The 14,472-nt window shown below is 39.1% G+C and overlaps 2 protein-coding genes across 2 annotated transcripts in view; one reads left to right on the forward strand and one right to left on the reverse strand.

Annotated features, from left to right (window-relative positions):
- The window catches only part of LOC126474314 (huntingtin-like), a 110,471-nt gene extending 108,557 nt beyond the window's left edge, over positions 1-1,914 (forward strand). The window contains exon 12 of the mRNA XM_050101780.1: positions 1,906-1,914. Coding sequence (XP_049957737.1) covers positions 1,906-1,914 — 9 coding nt within the window. The remainder of the gene's footprint in view (positions 1-1,905) is intronic.
- Positions 1,915-2,090: 176 nt separating this feature from the next.
- The window catches only part of LOC126474315 (ras-associated and pleckstrin homology domains-containing protein 1-like), an 80,971-nt gene continuing 68,589 nt past the window's right edge, over positions 2,091-14,472 (reverse strand). Inside the window, exons 4-5 of the mRNA XM_050101782.1 lie at positions 2,297-2,696; positions 2,091-2,162 (exon numbers count right to left, since the gene is read on the reverse strand). Of these exons, the coding sequence (XP_049957739.1) occupies positions 2,091-2,162; positions 2,297-2,696 (472 nt within the window). The remainder of the gene's footprint in view (positions 2,163-2,296; positions 2,697-14,472) is intronic.

Here is a 14,472-nt window from a genome sequence, read left to right on the forward strand (position 1 = left end):
CTGAGCAGCCTGCCTTAGACTGTTTGCAAATGATGCTGTCATTTACTGTCTGGAATCATCAGAAAATCCGAAAACAAATTGCAAACTGATCTGTGGTGTAAAAAGTGGCAACCAACCATTAACCGTAAAATGCGAGAGAACCACTACATGAGTAATTAAGAAACTTTCCCAACAATTTGGTTACACAATTTCTCACACAAACTTAACGCCTTGGGATTGCATGTATGACAAATTAAATTGAAACCGTCATACACAAAATGTTTTTAGGGAAGGCAAACCAAAACTGTTTAACTGAGACATCACTTAGAAGGTGGAAACAAATTTACTAAGGAATCTGCCCACATTACAACTCTCCATCCCAATCTGGACCTACTGCCTTATCAGACAGTATTCACAGAGGACACTGAAGGAAGGTCCTGTCACAGATAGTATAAGCCAGCTGGGTGTCAATCGTTAAAAACATTTGCCTTTTTGGATGCAGCAAGATCTTTTCATAAAGTATTAATCACCAGCTTTCTCCTATAAATCCAAAAATATTTTGCTGACTCCCAATAACATAGAGAGAAATGACAATGGAAAAAAAAGCTTGAAAGGTTAAACAGGAGGTCAGGAAATGGTTATATTCGCAATGCCCAACAAGGAGGAGGGAAAAATCTTTTCTGGAAGATGATGAATTTAGCAACACCAAAATGCTGTACATGGACGTGTGTAAGGAAATAATTTTTTTTTTGTTAAAGCTAAGTTTACATTATGGATTACTACTACTACTACTACTACTACTACTACATTTTTAAGTTTCTTATACAAAAGGCACTCGTTAAAATGATGGTTATGTGGATGTTAGGCCAGCAGTATTTTCAAGCTCATTTTTTAAATTTTATCCAAAAGCTTTCCAAAACAAAACTGTCTGCAGTACAAAAAACTAACTCCTTCCTATTATATGAAACTTTAGAGGGAAAATGATTATATCTAGCAAGATAGCATCATAGAGTGTACTAATCTGATGAAAAGATTCTGATGCACTCTTTATGTATCAATAACTTCTACAACATTCACAAATAAATGCTACAGCTCAGTAGAACTGATAACAAAGAACTTCTGTAAGTAAATACCTGAACAGCATTTGATACACTTTGTTTTGTTTCACAAATTATTGCAGTACCAAAATGGTTGGAAAATCGGCACGACTGATTTATCCTTTAATTCTGACCTCATGCTCACCGAGTTCAAACATTTTGCAGCCCTCGAGAGAAAGTCTTCTACAACTTTTTTTAAAAAAGAAAACATATACCAACATGAAAAAAAGTAATATTACGTTGCACTTCGTTCGTTTGAAGCTCAATGGCTCTTGATCTGTCTTATGATAGATAGAAGGGGACTATTGGTCACTTGTGTGGAATGACCCGAAACTATTACACAATTATTGCTGGTATACCATATCCCAACCCCCCCACCCCCCCCCCCCCCCCCCCCCCCCCCCCCCCCCCCCCCCCCCCCCCCCCCCCCACTTCTTTAAGATTTATTTTTTGCCCTGTCAGAATAATCCTTCAGAGTCCACTGAACTATTTTCTTCGTAGTGGAAGGGAAAGTAGAGAATTTCTTTTGTTTCAGGTACACTACACGAGAGCCATTTTCCTGTACACACCATTTCTGCCCAATTTGCCACAAAAAGCAATAATATTTTGCATTTGAGAAGGTATTCCTCTTGGCAGTTTGATTTTGACATTTACACACCTATAATAATATCATGTGAAATACTGAGTCTGTCATCTGATTATATAAGATGTTACATATCTTCATGGCATCAGCTCACTGATTCTGTTCTCAAAATGTGTAATAGTTTTGCTTACTTATTTAATAAGGTGTTAATACTTCTGGTGTCTATCTTCTGTTGTGGCCTTTCAGCCTGTTTGATGCAGTTCTCCTCAACAGTCTATTCTGTGCAAGCCTTTTCATCTCTGCATGGTTACTGCAACCTGTTTACTGCTGTCAAGTTTGTTTCCCTCTGCAATTTTTACCACTACACTTCTGATAAAGATAATGTATTTGTCCTACTGGAGTCACATCTCAATACTTGGCAAAAATTTCTTTTAGTCATAGAAGGAGAAAAAAAGCATCTGCAACCACTGTTTAACACTTTTGGTTGCTTTTTCATCCATTCCCTACAAAAGGATAATATATTTTGTAAGCAAATAAGCCTTTCTTGTAGTATACTGGAGAGAAAAAAGAACTATTAGAATTAACTACCTAAAGACATATAAAGAATATCATACAACAAAATGAAATCAGGCCTCACCTCTGGAGAGTGATTGCTTGAAGACTCTGTAACAGGCTGAGTTTCAAAGAGAAAACCATCTGGAGTAGTTGCAAACAGTGCAGCTGTTGCATATGGGTGAGCAGCAGGATGCACTGGTGTCACACTGTAATAAAGCTCAGGAGCCGAAGGATCAGCTGCTGTTGGTGCTGTGTGTGCAGAAGGCATTGGTCCGTAATAGTGGGCGGCAGCTGGAGCTGCTGCAAGATGCACCGTTGTTGCAGGGAGGAACAGCAGTATGGGCAGTTGCAGGTTGTGGCTGACACGGAGTGGTTGGAGGACCACCACCACTTCCAGCTGCGACAGAACCTGCCGCTGGCCCTGTGCCTGGTGATGCAGTAGATGCTGGCCCCGCATAAACAAACTGATGTGAACTTTGAGCCTGTCACAAAACAAAACATCGTATTCATCAATGATGTACAGAAATTATAGTGATGTTAACACAAACAAAAATTGTTGCACACATGCCCTTTAACATATCCATATCCTGTTCCAACCTCCTTTACACAGTTTAAAGAATTGGCATATCTCATACGTTACTTCAAATTTTCTATACTAAAATTAGGTTAATGAATTAAGTAAAACAAATTATGTCACCTGAGATGTCTACTTATTTTCAACCCCCACCCTCTCCTGGCTACTTTCCCAAAATCTTCATCTTCCAGTCTAATTTGTACCTCTTAACCTAAAATTCCAATGGCCTAGGAGGTCAGGATTAGTTTCAGTTGTTATATTGTGCAAAAAACCAAATTAGCCCTAACATGTCCTTTGTTTAACATCATCAATCTCCTTTAAAATACACCACTTTTTATCTTATGAGGTTCATTCAAATGAAACTTGGTCAGTGCATCTACTGTTGCCTTTACACGTAAGGTGGCACCATGTAACTGCAGGTATCGTAGTGCCATCTATTGGTACAGAGACGGACGCGTGCACATCGTTTGATGTTGCATAGCACCAGTGTGGTTTTCACGCCAAAGAGAAGGTGGTTACACAAGTTATCATCCACATGAACATGCAGGGGAGTAAGCAGGAACAACGAGGAGTGATTTGATTTTTGGCAACGGAGGGAGTTAGAAGTCCTGAAATGTATTAGACAGATGAAGGCTGTGTACGGTGAGTAGAGTCTAAGCCGTTCAAATGTTGTGGAATGGCACAAACAATTCCTTTAGGGGTGAGAGTCACTGAAGAAGATGCTTGTCCTGAACAGGCTCATCATGTCATCACACTGGAAATGGTTGCGGAAGTGAATGCTTTAGTCTTGGACAACAGCAGAATCGCCATGGACGAGATCCATTGTTTACTTGATATTGGTGTGGGCGACACTTGAACTTACGAAAAATCTTGTGCGCAGTGGGTTCCCCACCAACTGGACTGCCAACATATTGTCACAGGTGATGAAACAGGGTGTTAGAACCATTAAGCAAGTGTCAGAGCAAGCAGTGAAAACATATGCGACTTCACCACTTCCAAAAAATCAAAGGCCGTTCACAACAGTCCTGGTAAGGTCATGATGTCATTTTTTAACTACAAGGGCCCACTGCTGGGGAACCCACCATCAATGTCCAGCATTATCAAGCCATTTTACAGAATCTTAGACAAGCCATCAAGTCGAAACGCTAAGGTATGTTGTCCAATGGTGTTATCCTACTGCATGATAATACCTACCCGCACACTGTCAATGCGGTGAAGACTACACTGCAGCAGTTTCAGTGGGAAACTGCTGTATCATCCAGCATACTGTCACGACCTTTCACCATGTGACTCTTGTGTTTGGATCTGTAAAATGAGCTATTTGCGGACATCAAGTCACGACGGTCGATGAAGAGTGTGACTGGGTCAGGCCTGGATCCAACATCAGCCTAATAGCATCTTCAAGGATGAAATCGACCGGCTAGTGTCGCAATGGGATAAATGTGCCAACAGTTTTGGCGACTAGTTTTGAGTATCTCTACTGTGTATAACAACATTTTTGAGTTAGTAAAATTGTTACTGTTAGTTTAGACTAGTGACCAGGTTTCATTTATATGCTCCTTATATAATTACTTTAAAGAGACTAAACATTAAGATCATCAGTCTCTTATTCATCTCCAGGACAGAATCTGTGTAACCCATCTGCCTACGTCTGGAGTAAATCTCATGTGCATGTGTGACAAGGTTTTAATGTTTGTGCAGCATGTATCTGAGGTGGGACAGGGGTACCAGCTCAGTAGTCGCATACTGGGATGTGGGAAACTAGCTAAAAACCTCATTCAGGTTGGCTGACTGGCTCAACAGACTTCATCATCAATCTACGAGGCAGATTAGATCCCGGTTGGGCTTGCCTGCCATGTCTTGAAAAACGTGCATTTTACCTACTTTAAGTTCTCAGCTCCTACCTATTTATGCCATCTTTTATACTATCAGAGTCTACTTAGCCTCATCTATTTCCATTGTGACTTATCTATCTTGATTACCTCTGTTGCCATGGGAGCACTGTCCACTCTTATCACTTCTTGCTGTCTTTCCAGCCACCAATGTGACCAATCTCTCTGTGCTTCTGTGATTATTTAAATGTGTTCTGTATTTTCTAAACAACAAAGTTTTCTTCCCTAAAATCCTTCTCATAAAATAAAAGTAAGTATTCAGCAACAAGCACTAAAGATATCAATTTTTGGCAAGTCAAAATAGTGTGCTGGATCAGATCGCAGAAGAAACCAATGCTTTGCCACTGAAGCCATCATAGCATGCCACATGAACTGAAGATTCACTTGCCAGTGTTGCTCTTCTGTCTTTCGAAGTTCTATCATGTCTGTGGATACTAAAGCCATTATATTTAGGTTATTCCTATCAATTCTATCCATCAATATTTCATCATCATTGGCCACAATTCCTCATTGGGCACATTGAGTGCATTTTTCCATCCATAAAGCAATTTCAGTTTTCACAATAATTAATGCAATTTTTCTTTTAATATAGCAAGAATTGGTGCACATTATCTGAAACAATCTTAAGTTCTATATAGGAATGTTTCTTATTAAAAAAAAAAAAACACAGAACAGTAATCTAGCTTTTGTAAATAATAGTTCCTTCCTCAGTGTAAAGGGGGAGTGATGGACTGGGGAAGGTTAAAATGATAGGGCGTATCACTCACACCCCAGGATGAGAGGAACCGACCTACTTTTGAGAATAAGGAGAGAGAAGTCAGCAGTACTGATATTTCATGTCGTGTAGGTAAATAATGCCCAGCAATTATGAGTATCTTGAGTAAATTTTTTTTTCGGTACAACAAATTTTATAGTAGTTTCCAATTTACTGCGAAAAAATTCTTACGAGGTTCTCTTCAAGGTTTTTGGAAGTCACATTTTGTGGTGGTTTGGCATTTTACAATATTTTCTATGACCATCTTTGAAACTACTTAACAACATGCCAAGAGACCGCAATCTTGTTCGCCAGACCTCTCTTCCCTGACCAATTAAGATGCTAAAGCTTTAAGACCCTTTTTATATACTATGTTAAAGCGAGGGCTGAATTTCTTTCTTTCTTTCTTTCTTTGTTTCAACTTTAAGATGGTCAAATCTACCCACAGACATTCAATTTTAAGTGCTCTGTTCCATGAGAATCTGCATGTCCACAATGCGATTGTCAATGCTGAAGCATTAGTTTCGCAGTTGTAATGAGACAGTGAATGTTGTACTGGATATCACCACCTATTTGGTAGCACAAATTTCTTGATCCTACCTGCAGTGCTAAAGAGATTTTTGAACAGAGGAAAGAAAGGAATATGTGAGAAGTAGTCAGCACACTAAGTCAAGGTGTAGTTGCATCTACACAAGACAATTTGAGCTTCACACACATGTTTCTAACCACTAGACTAAATGGGACCGATCTGTGCACATGCCTAAATGTGAACAGAACAAAGGCACACTCAAATGTATGAAGAGAAGTTTAGGGACCCATACCCAAGTCAACATTCAGTAGTGCCACACACAAGTGTGCTTGTAAATAATAAAACCCATGTCCATGTATGTTGTGTGCACACGACGTGGTGTTTCATTAGTTCTAAAATATTCTTTGGCACATGTGCAGTCAGTATGTTAGTTGCACCAATGTTCTGTGCGAAAAGAAATCAAACACTATTATCGCTACTACACCTGTAGATATTGGAGCTATGAGCATTAACATAAATCAAACTTTTTACTTGGATTAAGGAGTACAGGTACAGTCACAATCACACTCCTTCAATCAAAGAACTGCAAGACAATTACCCAGACAGGTATTGACACTATTTAAGAACAGGCAGTGAAACATTTTATACATGATTGGACACTGTTGAGGATGAAACCAACTGGAATGACACAGTTATGAGCAGAAGCATTTTCAAGAGGATCATCATACAGCTAATCTTGGATTTTTAACAATGGGTCACTTCATCTAAAATTTTAAATTTTCCATGTCAATTTCTGCATCATTGCCGTCTAATATAATTCAAGACAAATGCAAAGCACTTTACAATGTGCTATATTCAGAGGCCATGAAAGACAAAAGTATTAGTTATTGCATTAATAATTTTTACTTCTGAAGTTTCTGACAACTGCCAGGAAGAAACTAACACAGACTTCCAAATGGATTTTTTAATGACATCACTGCTTAAAAATGAGAATAAATGCTTGCAACTATTTGGTCATATAATTACCGAACTGACTGTGGAGTGCATTAAATGAAGTAGAGCTTTGATCTGTAATAGAAGTGTGAGGCCTCACAAATGTAAAAAGAGATGAAGGGTTGTGTTTTTAGCAAATCCCGCTCTACCATTGAACTGCACATATTACTTCTACACCTAAAGAGCCAAAAAACTGGTATACCAGCCTAATATTGTATAGAGCCCCAGCGAGCATACAGAAGTGCCGCAACACGCCGTGGCATGGACTCTACTAATGTCTGAAGTAGTGCTGCAGAGAATTGACACCACAAATCCTGCAGGGCTGTCCATAAATCTGTAAGATTACGAGAGGGTGGAGATTCTTCTGAACAGCACATTGTAAAGCATCCCAGATACGCTCAATAATGTTCATGTCTGGGGAGTTTGGCAGCCAGCGGAAGTGTTTAAAACTCATGAGTGTTCCTGGAGCCATTCTGTAGCAATTCTGGATGTGTGTGGTGTCACGTTGTCCTGCTGGAATTGCCCGAGTCCATTGGAATGCAAATGCACATGAATGGAGGCAGGTGATCAGACAATACGCTTATGTATGTTTGTCCTGTCAGAGCCGTATCTAGACATACCAGGGGTCCCATATCACTCCAACTGCACTCACACCACACCACTGCAGAGCCTCCACCAGCTTGAACAGTCACCTGCTGACAAGAAGAGTCCACAGATTCATGAGGCTGTCTCCATACCAATAAACGTCAAACTACTCTTTTCAATCTGAAATGAGATTCATCCAACAAGGCAACATGTTCCCAGTCATCAACAGTCCCATGTCAGTGTTGACAGCCCCAATAGTGATGTAACACTTTGTGTCAAGCAGTCATCAAGAGTACATGAGTGGAACTTCAATTCCGAAAGCCAATATCGATGATGTTTCGTTGAATGGTTCACATACAGACACTTGTTGATGGCCCAGCATTGAAATCTGCAGCAATTTGCGGAAGGGTTGCAGTTCTGTCATGTTGAACGATTCTCTTCACTCGTGGTTGGTCCCATTCTTGCAGGCTCTTTTTCCAGCTGCAGGGATGTCAGAGGTTTGATGTTTTACCAGATTCTTGACATTCGCAGCACACTCATGAAATGGTCATACAGGAAAATTCCCGTTTCATCAATACTGGGAGCTGCTGTTTCCCATCGCTCGTGCATCGACTACAACACCATGTTCAAACTCACTTAAATTTTGACAACCTGTCATTGTAGCAGCAGTAACCGATCTAACAACTGCGCCAGACACTTGTCTTATATAGGTACTGCCGACCACAGCACTGTATTCTGGCTGTTTACGTACAGGGGATAGGCAAAATAATGTGTATAGTGGTAGTAACGGGATGGTTGTGTTCGATGGTCAACAATGCAGGTAAGGCACGTGTCAGGTGGACTGTGCATGTTCAGTATGGACTAGGCATCGGTGCAGGTTGTTTAAGAGTAGTGCACACTTCGTATTTGCATTCAGAGGCCAATGTCGACGTGCAATGAAAGACCTGACAGAGTTCAAATGAGGAGAGACTGTGGGGGCATCAGTAACCAAGTCAGCCAACTTTTTGAATGTTTAAAAAGTAACCATTTCAACAGTCATGACAGCCTACACATAACATGGAAAGACATCATCAGCATGTAAACATAATAGTGGATGCAAATCAAAACTAAATGACAGAGATCATTGCACACTAACACGAATTGTGTCAAAACAACACAAAACTATGGTAGCTAAAGCGACTAGAGAGATCAATAGCCATCTTCGAGACCCCATATCTATCAACACTGTCCACCAAGCCTCCATAAAACCAATATTCATTGATGAGCTGCTATACCGAAACCATTTGTGATGACAACTAATGCAAAGAATGTAAAACATGGTGTCAGGAGCATAAATCCTGGATGGCTGATCAGTGGAAACACATCATATGACCCGATGAGTCAACATTTTCTTTATTTCCAACATTGGGCTGAGTCTATATTTGGAGAATGCCAAAAGAATCCTACTATCCTGGTTGCTTGATTCCAACAGTTAAGCATTGAGGTGGAAGTTGATAGTGTGGGCAGCCATGTGATATTCTGCTGGTCTCATCATGACTCTCAAAGATCGTGTTACAGCCAACCATTACATAAACATTTTAGGTGATCAGGTGAATTCCACGATTCAAATGTTGTTCCCCAACAATGATGCCATATTTCAAGATGATAATGCACCCATTCACACAGTCACGAAAGTACAATTGTGGTATGAGGAGCTTGCAACTGAACTGCAGTGTTTTTCCTAGCCAGCACAGTCCCCATGCTAAAACATTACTGAAACCTTGTGGGCAGTATTGGCGTGCAGACTCTGGAGCAGACATCCACCTCCCTCGTCAGTACAGGAGTTGGAAGAGGTTCTGATCAAAGAGTGGCATAACATTCCACTGGCGACTATACAATCATTATATGCCAGTATTCCAAGAAGAGTAGCAGCTGTATTATGGACAAATGGGTGTCCAACCCCTTATTAATAAAACTTTACCAAGTTAGTACAGGTTTTCACATTATCTTGCCTATCACCTGTATATCTGCAATTGAATACGCATTGTCATAGCAGTTTCTTTGGCACTTCAGTGCATATGGTACACCCATTGTAATTTCTCAGCCACGTTAATTCCAACAGCTCCATGTCCATTCGAATCATCTTTTCTGTTCTGCTGCAAGCGCTGGTGCACTTTCTAATATCAGGGGTAAATGATATATTACTTTTCTGTTTAGACCTTTTTTGGCAGTTCTGGCAATGTCATATGTACATGTTCTGTTTCTTTTTGATCTCCCTATAAAAAGAGAAAAATTACATCAATTTCCTTTTGTTTGCTTGAATTCCTAAAACAAAATAAATGGATGGACATTTCCTAAAGATTTGAAGACAAGTGGCAATTCATAAACTGTGGAGAAGCATTAGTTCGAAAACACACACATGTTGCACCATCACCTCATTCTAGTGCCCTTTATTTCAATTACTATCATTTCTACAGATTCTTTCCACTCACTGAAAAATGCTCGTTACAAGTTCATATTTACTGATGAAGGGAAACGAGGAGGAAGGCCGACTGGAAGGATTTGTGAGTACATAATTCTAAGGATGGAACAGTTAAATCTGCAGAATAATGAAGAAGCTGTAGAGTATTTTTTTGTCATAAATATCTATCACTGAAAGGAAACATTTTATAAACTAATTCTCAATGAAAAACGATTCTGAATTTTTCTTTCATCAATCAACTTTAACATCAAAAAGATAAATGATGACATTTTGATTATCTGTAAATTGCACTTTTTTATGTAGAGAAAGTAAAGAATACACAAGGCGGCATAGCAGTTGACAGGGAAGAGTCAGACTATATTACATGAGGCTGACTATTGAATATGAGCACTGGAGTTTCCTAGCTAACAGTCTGTTGTATTAAGAAATCCAACAGTTGGTGGAAAAGGTAAATTAGAAGCTTGTATCAGGAGGAAGGGTACCCTACCAGGAAGCCATGTTACATGCTGGGATAGCCTAATGTGCGTGTCATTATACAAGATACTGTATAGTACTAGTTGTTCAAATACTATACTGGAGGTTCTACTGCTGCAGAGTACACTCTAATTACCTACTCTAAATGTATAAAAATACACGAGTTTACTTTTAAGGTTGTCATTCAGTGTGTTGACAACTGTACCTCACCAAACTCAATACAGTCTTCTTAGTCAACTCCATCATCATTCTCATAATCAACGTCAAGTTTTATCCATTCCCACAGAAGCATCCATCAGGGTGTATATGTGGACAAGGAAAAAAAATTCCCAGATTTTTCCCAGATATCCCATTGAAAAAATATACTTTTCCCTGGGCGAAAATACACTTTTACCGTGCTAAGTGACAGCGGTTTTCTGTAGATTTTTCCTTTGAAACTGCAAAACTTATCACTCCAAACTAACGTAGAACTTCTTGGGGGGGGGAGGGGAGGGGGACAGAGGAGAGAATTTTGGAAAGACTTTTGATGAAAACAGAGGAGAGAAGTTTTGGAAAGACCTTAGATGTGCAGCAACATACACGCTGCATATTTTCGTGTAACGAAATTATAAATTGAATTGCACGAAACACAGCACGTTAGTGTCCGGAGCGTTGAAATAGAGATTGCGGTGTCCTTTAGTAAGCCAGTCCTATCTCATGCCACATGATCTCGCCAGCTGATGACAGCACATATTCAGAGCATATGACACATGTTATAGTCAGCCAATGGCAATTTCACTGTTACGTAGTGTGAACAAACAAAGAGGTAAAGTTAATGGTTTACATTGATATACATATTATAGTTACAAGAAAAGTAAGCTTTCACATATAATATTGCCCTCTAAGAGTAATAAGCTACAAGAGAAACTAAGCTTTCACTTGTCATACTGATCTATTTTGTGTGTGAGTTATACTTTAAGATACATCACATAAATGTGCCAGTAAATTTAAAATAATGACATAAATGTCTGGTCACCTGGGCTCGAAAATCTTTTAAGTGACTAGTCCACAAAGTGTTTGGTTTTAAACGCTCTGTGATTCAAGAAATTCATCCCACCTTCTCACACGTAACAAATCATCTTGGGTAAAAAGCAATTTACTTTGAAAGTAATGCTTTCGAACAACCATTCGCAATACTATCCCGAGACTATTAGAAATAGATTCGATTTAGCAGTTGCCAGAGAGTGCCAGGAAACGGGCATTATTGCGCATGTGCAGCTGCAGTGGTGTAGGAAGCCCGCATATTCGTATGTACAAATAAAGCACTACGAGAGCTTACATTACGCCATAAAAGAAACAGGACATCAGAGGATACTCCAAAAGCATCAGAATTTCGTAAAGCATACTAAAATCCATAATTTGGCTTGAAGTGCACATTGATTTTTCCAGATTCACAATGAAGTAGGTCCCACCTGATATAAAGTTTTTCAGTGTGGTTTTTGGGAAGTAAATTCTCTTGGAGTACCAGTACTGCAGTATCTTATATTTGGTTCTTTATTATGGCATAGTGCCATACATGGTAGAAGACTAAAACATGCACTTGAAATTCAGCAAACAGCTGGAACTAGCCAATACTGTGGAAAGAAACACTTCATTTCAAATAAATTGATTACCTCAGTGGAAAGTTTAATAAAGCCAAATTTCTTTAGCGAACTGACAAAAATAACTTCATTATTCTGCAAGGCGATTAATGCTCAACTGCTAATAATTTTTAAATTAAATAAAATCAGAAAACTGAAACTAATAATATATTTTTGCCCTTCGTAATTATGTGAATGTATTATAATTCACTTGATAGCTCCCAGTCGCAGAAATCTGTTTTGTAAGAACAATATAAGATTGGGGCTTAATGTCAGAGCAAAACAACAGTCTCATGTACAGAATGTTTTGGCCCTTTGCAGTATTGTGATTTAGAATATGACAGAAGCCTTCAAAATCTCACAATTGATGAAAGGATTCAAAGAAGACATCCACCTAGATTTTCTGGTAAAAGATGTCACAAGAACAGAATAAGCCAAGTGGTGACAGCACATCGAGGAAATGCAACAGGAAATCCCTGATGAAAGAGAGATGATCAGTTCCCGAATGTGGTCCTTTTGGCAGTTGTGGATGACCACCATAACCTCATTTCTCTCACAAGCTCTGTTATAAGAGAAGACAGACAGAATTTTATGGCAGCCAAGACTGCTGCATCAAATACACGAAAGACAGTGGCCATTAACACTGACCCCATATGTCAGGAGGCAATAGAGAATTTGAATAAAATATTTACTGATCTCCACCACCAATCTAAAGTGGGGCAGGGGGGGGGGGGGGGGGCAAACTGGCTTATGCTATTACAACTAAATGGCAACCCAGTACCCAACTGATGCAGATACAGTCAACTCTTCCACCAAGTAAAACGTCCAGCAGAAGAGCACACATTTGGAGACTGGAGGAAAACACAGTGGCCTGTTTTCATTGTTTATGCCCACGACACTTCGTGTACCAAGCAGAGAAACAAGATGAGCATTTGACAACTATTATGCCACAAGATTTCAACCATCACAACAGACCTGTTCATATCAGTCTGAACTGCAGATGACTAGTCAACCTGCAGGCTGAAGCTCATAGCCGTTCCCTGGATGAGGTCACTCCCAAACACACTACAGCCATTCTCCATTGCCATATATCTGTCAAATTCATGAAAACTGGGGTGACTATCCATCTAGGTGAGGTCACCACAGATGAAAATCCTCAATGGATGACAGTTATGAAGATGGCAAGAAATCTCCTTGATGTCCAACCCGTCTGGGCTAGTCAACTCTGGGGCTTCTGTTACTGAAATGACAAATGGTTATCAATGCCAATTGCAGAAGACTATGTTCTGCAATATAAAAATGATCAGAAAATAAGTTCAACCAACAGGAACGTGTACTCCAAGTATACCTAGCAATGAAAGAACACAGCCCTTCATATCTGGTGTTTTAATAGAATGTAGACATGATGTTATTCTTAGATGGGACTTCTTGCAGGGATCACAAGCAATCTGACTGTGGAAGATCAGAACTCTTGACTGATGAAAAGCTACACACACACACACACACACACACACACACACACACACACACACACACACACACACACACACACAGCTTTGGGCAATTGTCATTATAGGCATGTCCTGCGGTCACCAACAAGAGAAGTTCCAGTAATCCAGCAAGATGCTCAATATTGTACCTTACACAACACTTATTCCAATCTCTTGGTACTTCGTCAACCTCTAGCCCTCTTCTAACTTTAATTTCCTTCTCTTGCATTCTGCCTAATTTCTCCATGTTTTCCTCTGTTTAATGTACTTCATGTCTTGTTCACAATTTTGCAAGTTATTTCTTTCGGCATACATGTTCATTTCAATAAAATTAGATAAATTAAAATTTATTTCAATCAATCAGCAGAAAAGATTTAAAATTGAATTTAAAAGTTTTCTTCTATAGTTTATTTTAAATGGGACCAATATTACCCTTCATCATGACACTGAAACAGTTACCAATAAATAATATACTATGACCTATTTATACAAGTTTGTCTGAAGATGATGTAATCCTATAAAATATTTATATCTGCAAAAAGTAAATTGAGTCATGTCAAACACATTCAATTATTTAAATCTCCATATAACTAATCTTGGAAGCTTTAAAGCTTAAGCTCAATGTTTCAACATACCACAAAGTAAAAACTGAAGTGGTTATCTCAGGAAGAAAGTAAATAAACTGCCCATACCCTATTAGCAGTTTTCTAAATTATTATAAAGATGACTACATTATACTATTTTTTCTTCACAATGGATACCACAGCAATTAATTTATTAAACTAAACTGGCATTTTCTTCTACTGAAGTAATAATTTTATTAGTTCACAACTAATATCAGTCTTCTAGGGCGTTCTCAAATGATTTTATGCTTCTGTACAAAATGG

The sequence above is a fragment of the Schistocerca serialis genome, chromosome 4, assembly GCF_023864345.2.
Source record: "Schistocerca serialis cubense isolate TAMUIC-IGC-003099 chromosome 4, iqSchSeri2.2, whole genome shotgun sequence".
Taxonomy (NCBI): domain Eukaryota; kingdom Metazoa; phylum Arthropoda; class Insecta; order Orthoptera; family Acrididae; genus Schistocerca; species Schistocerca serialis.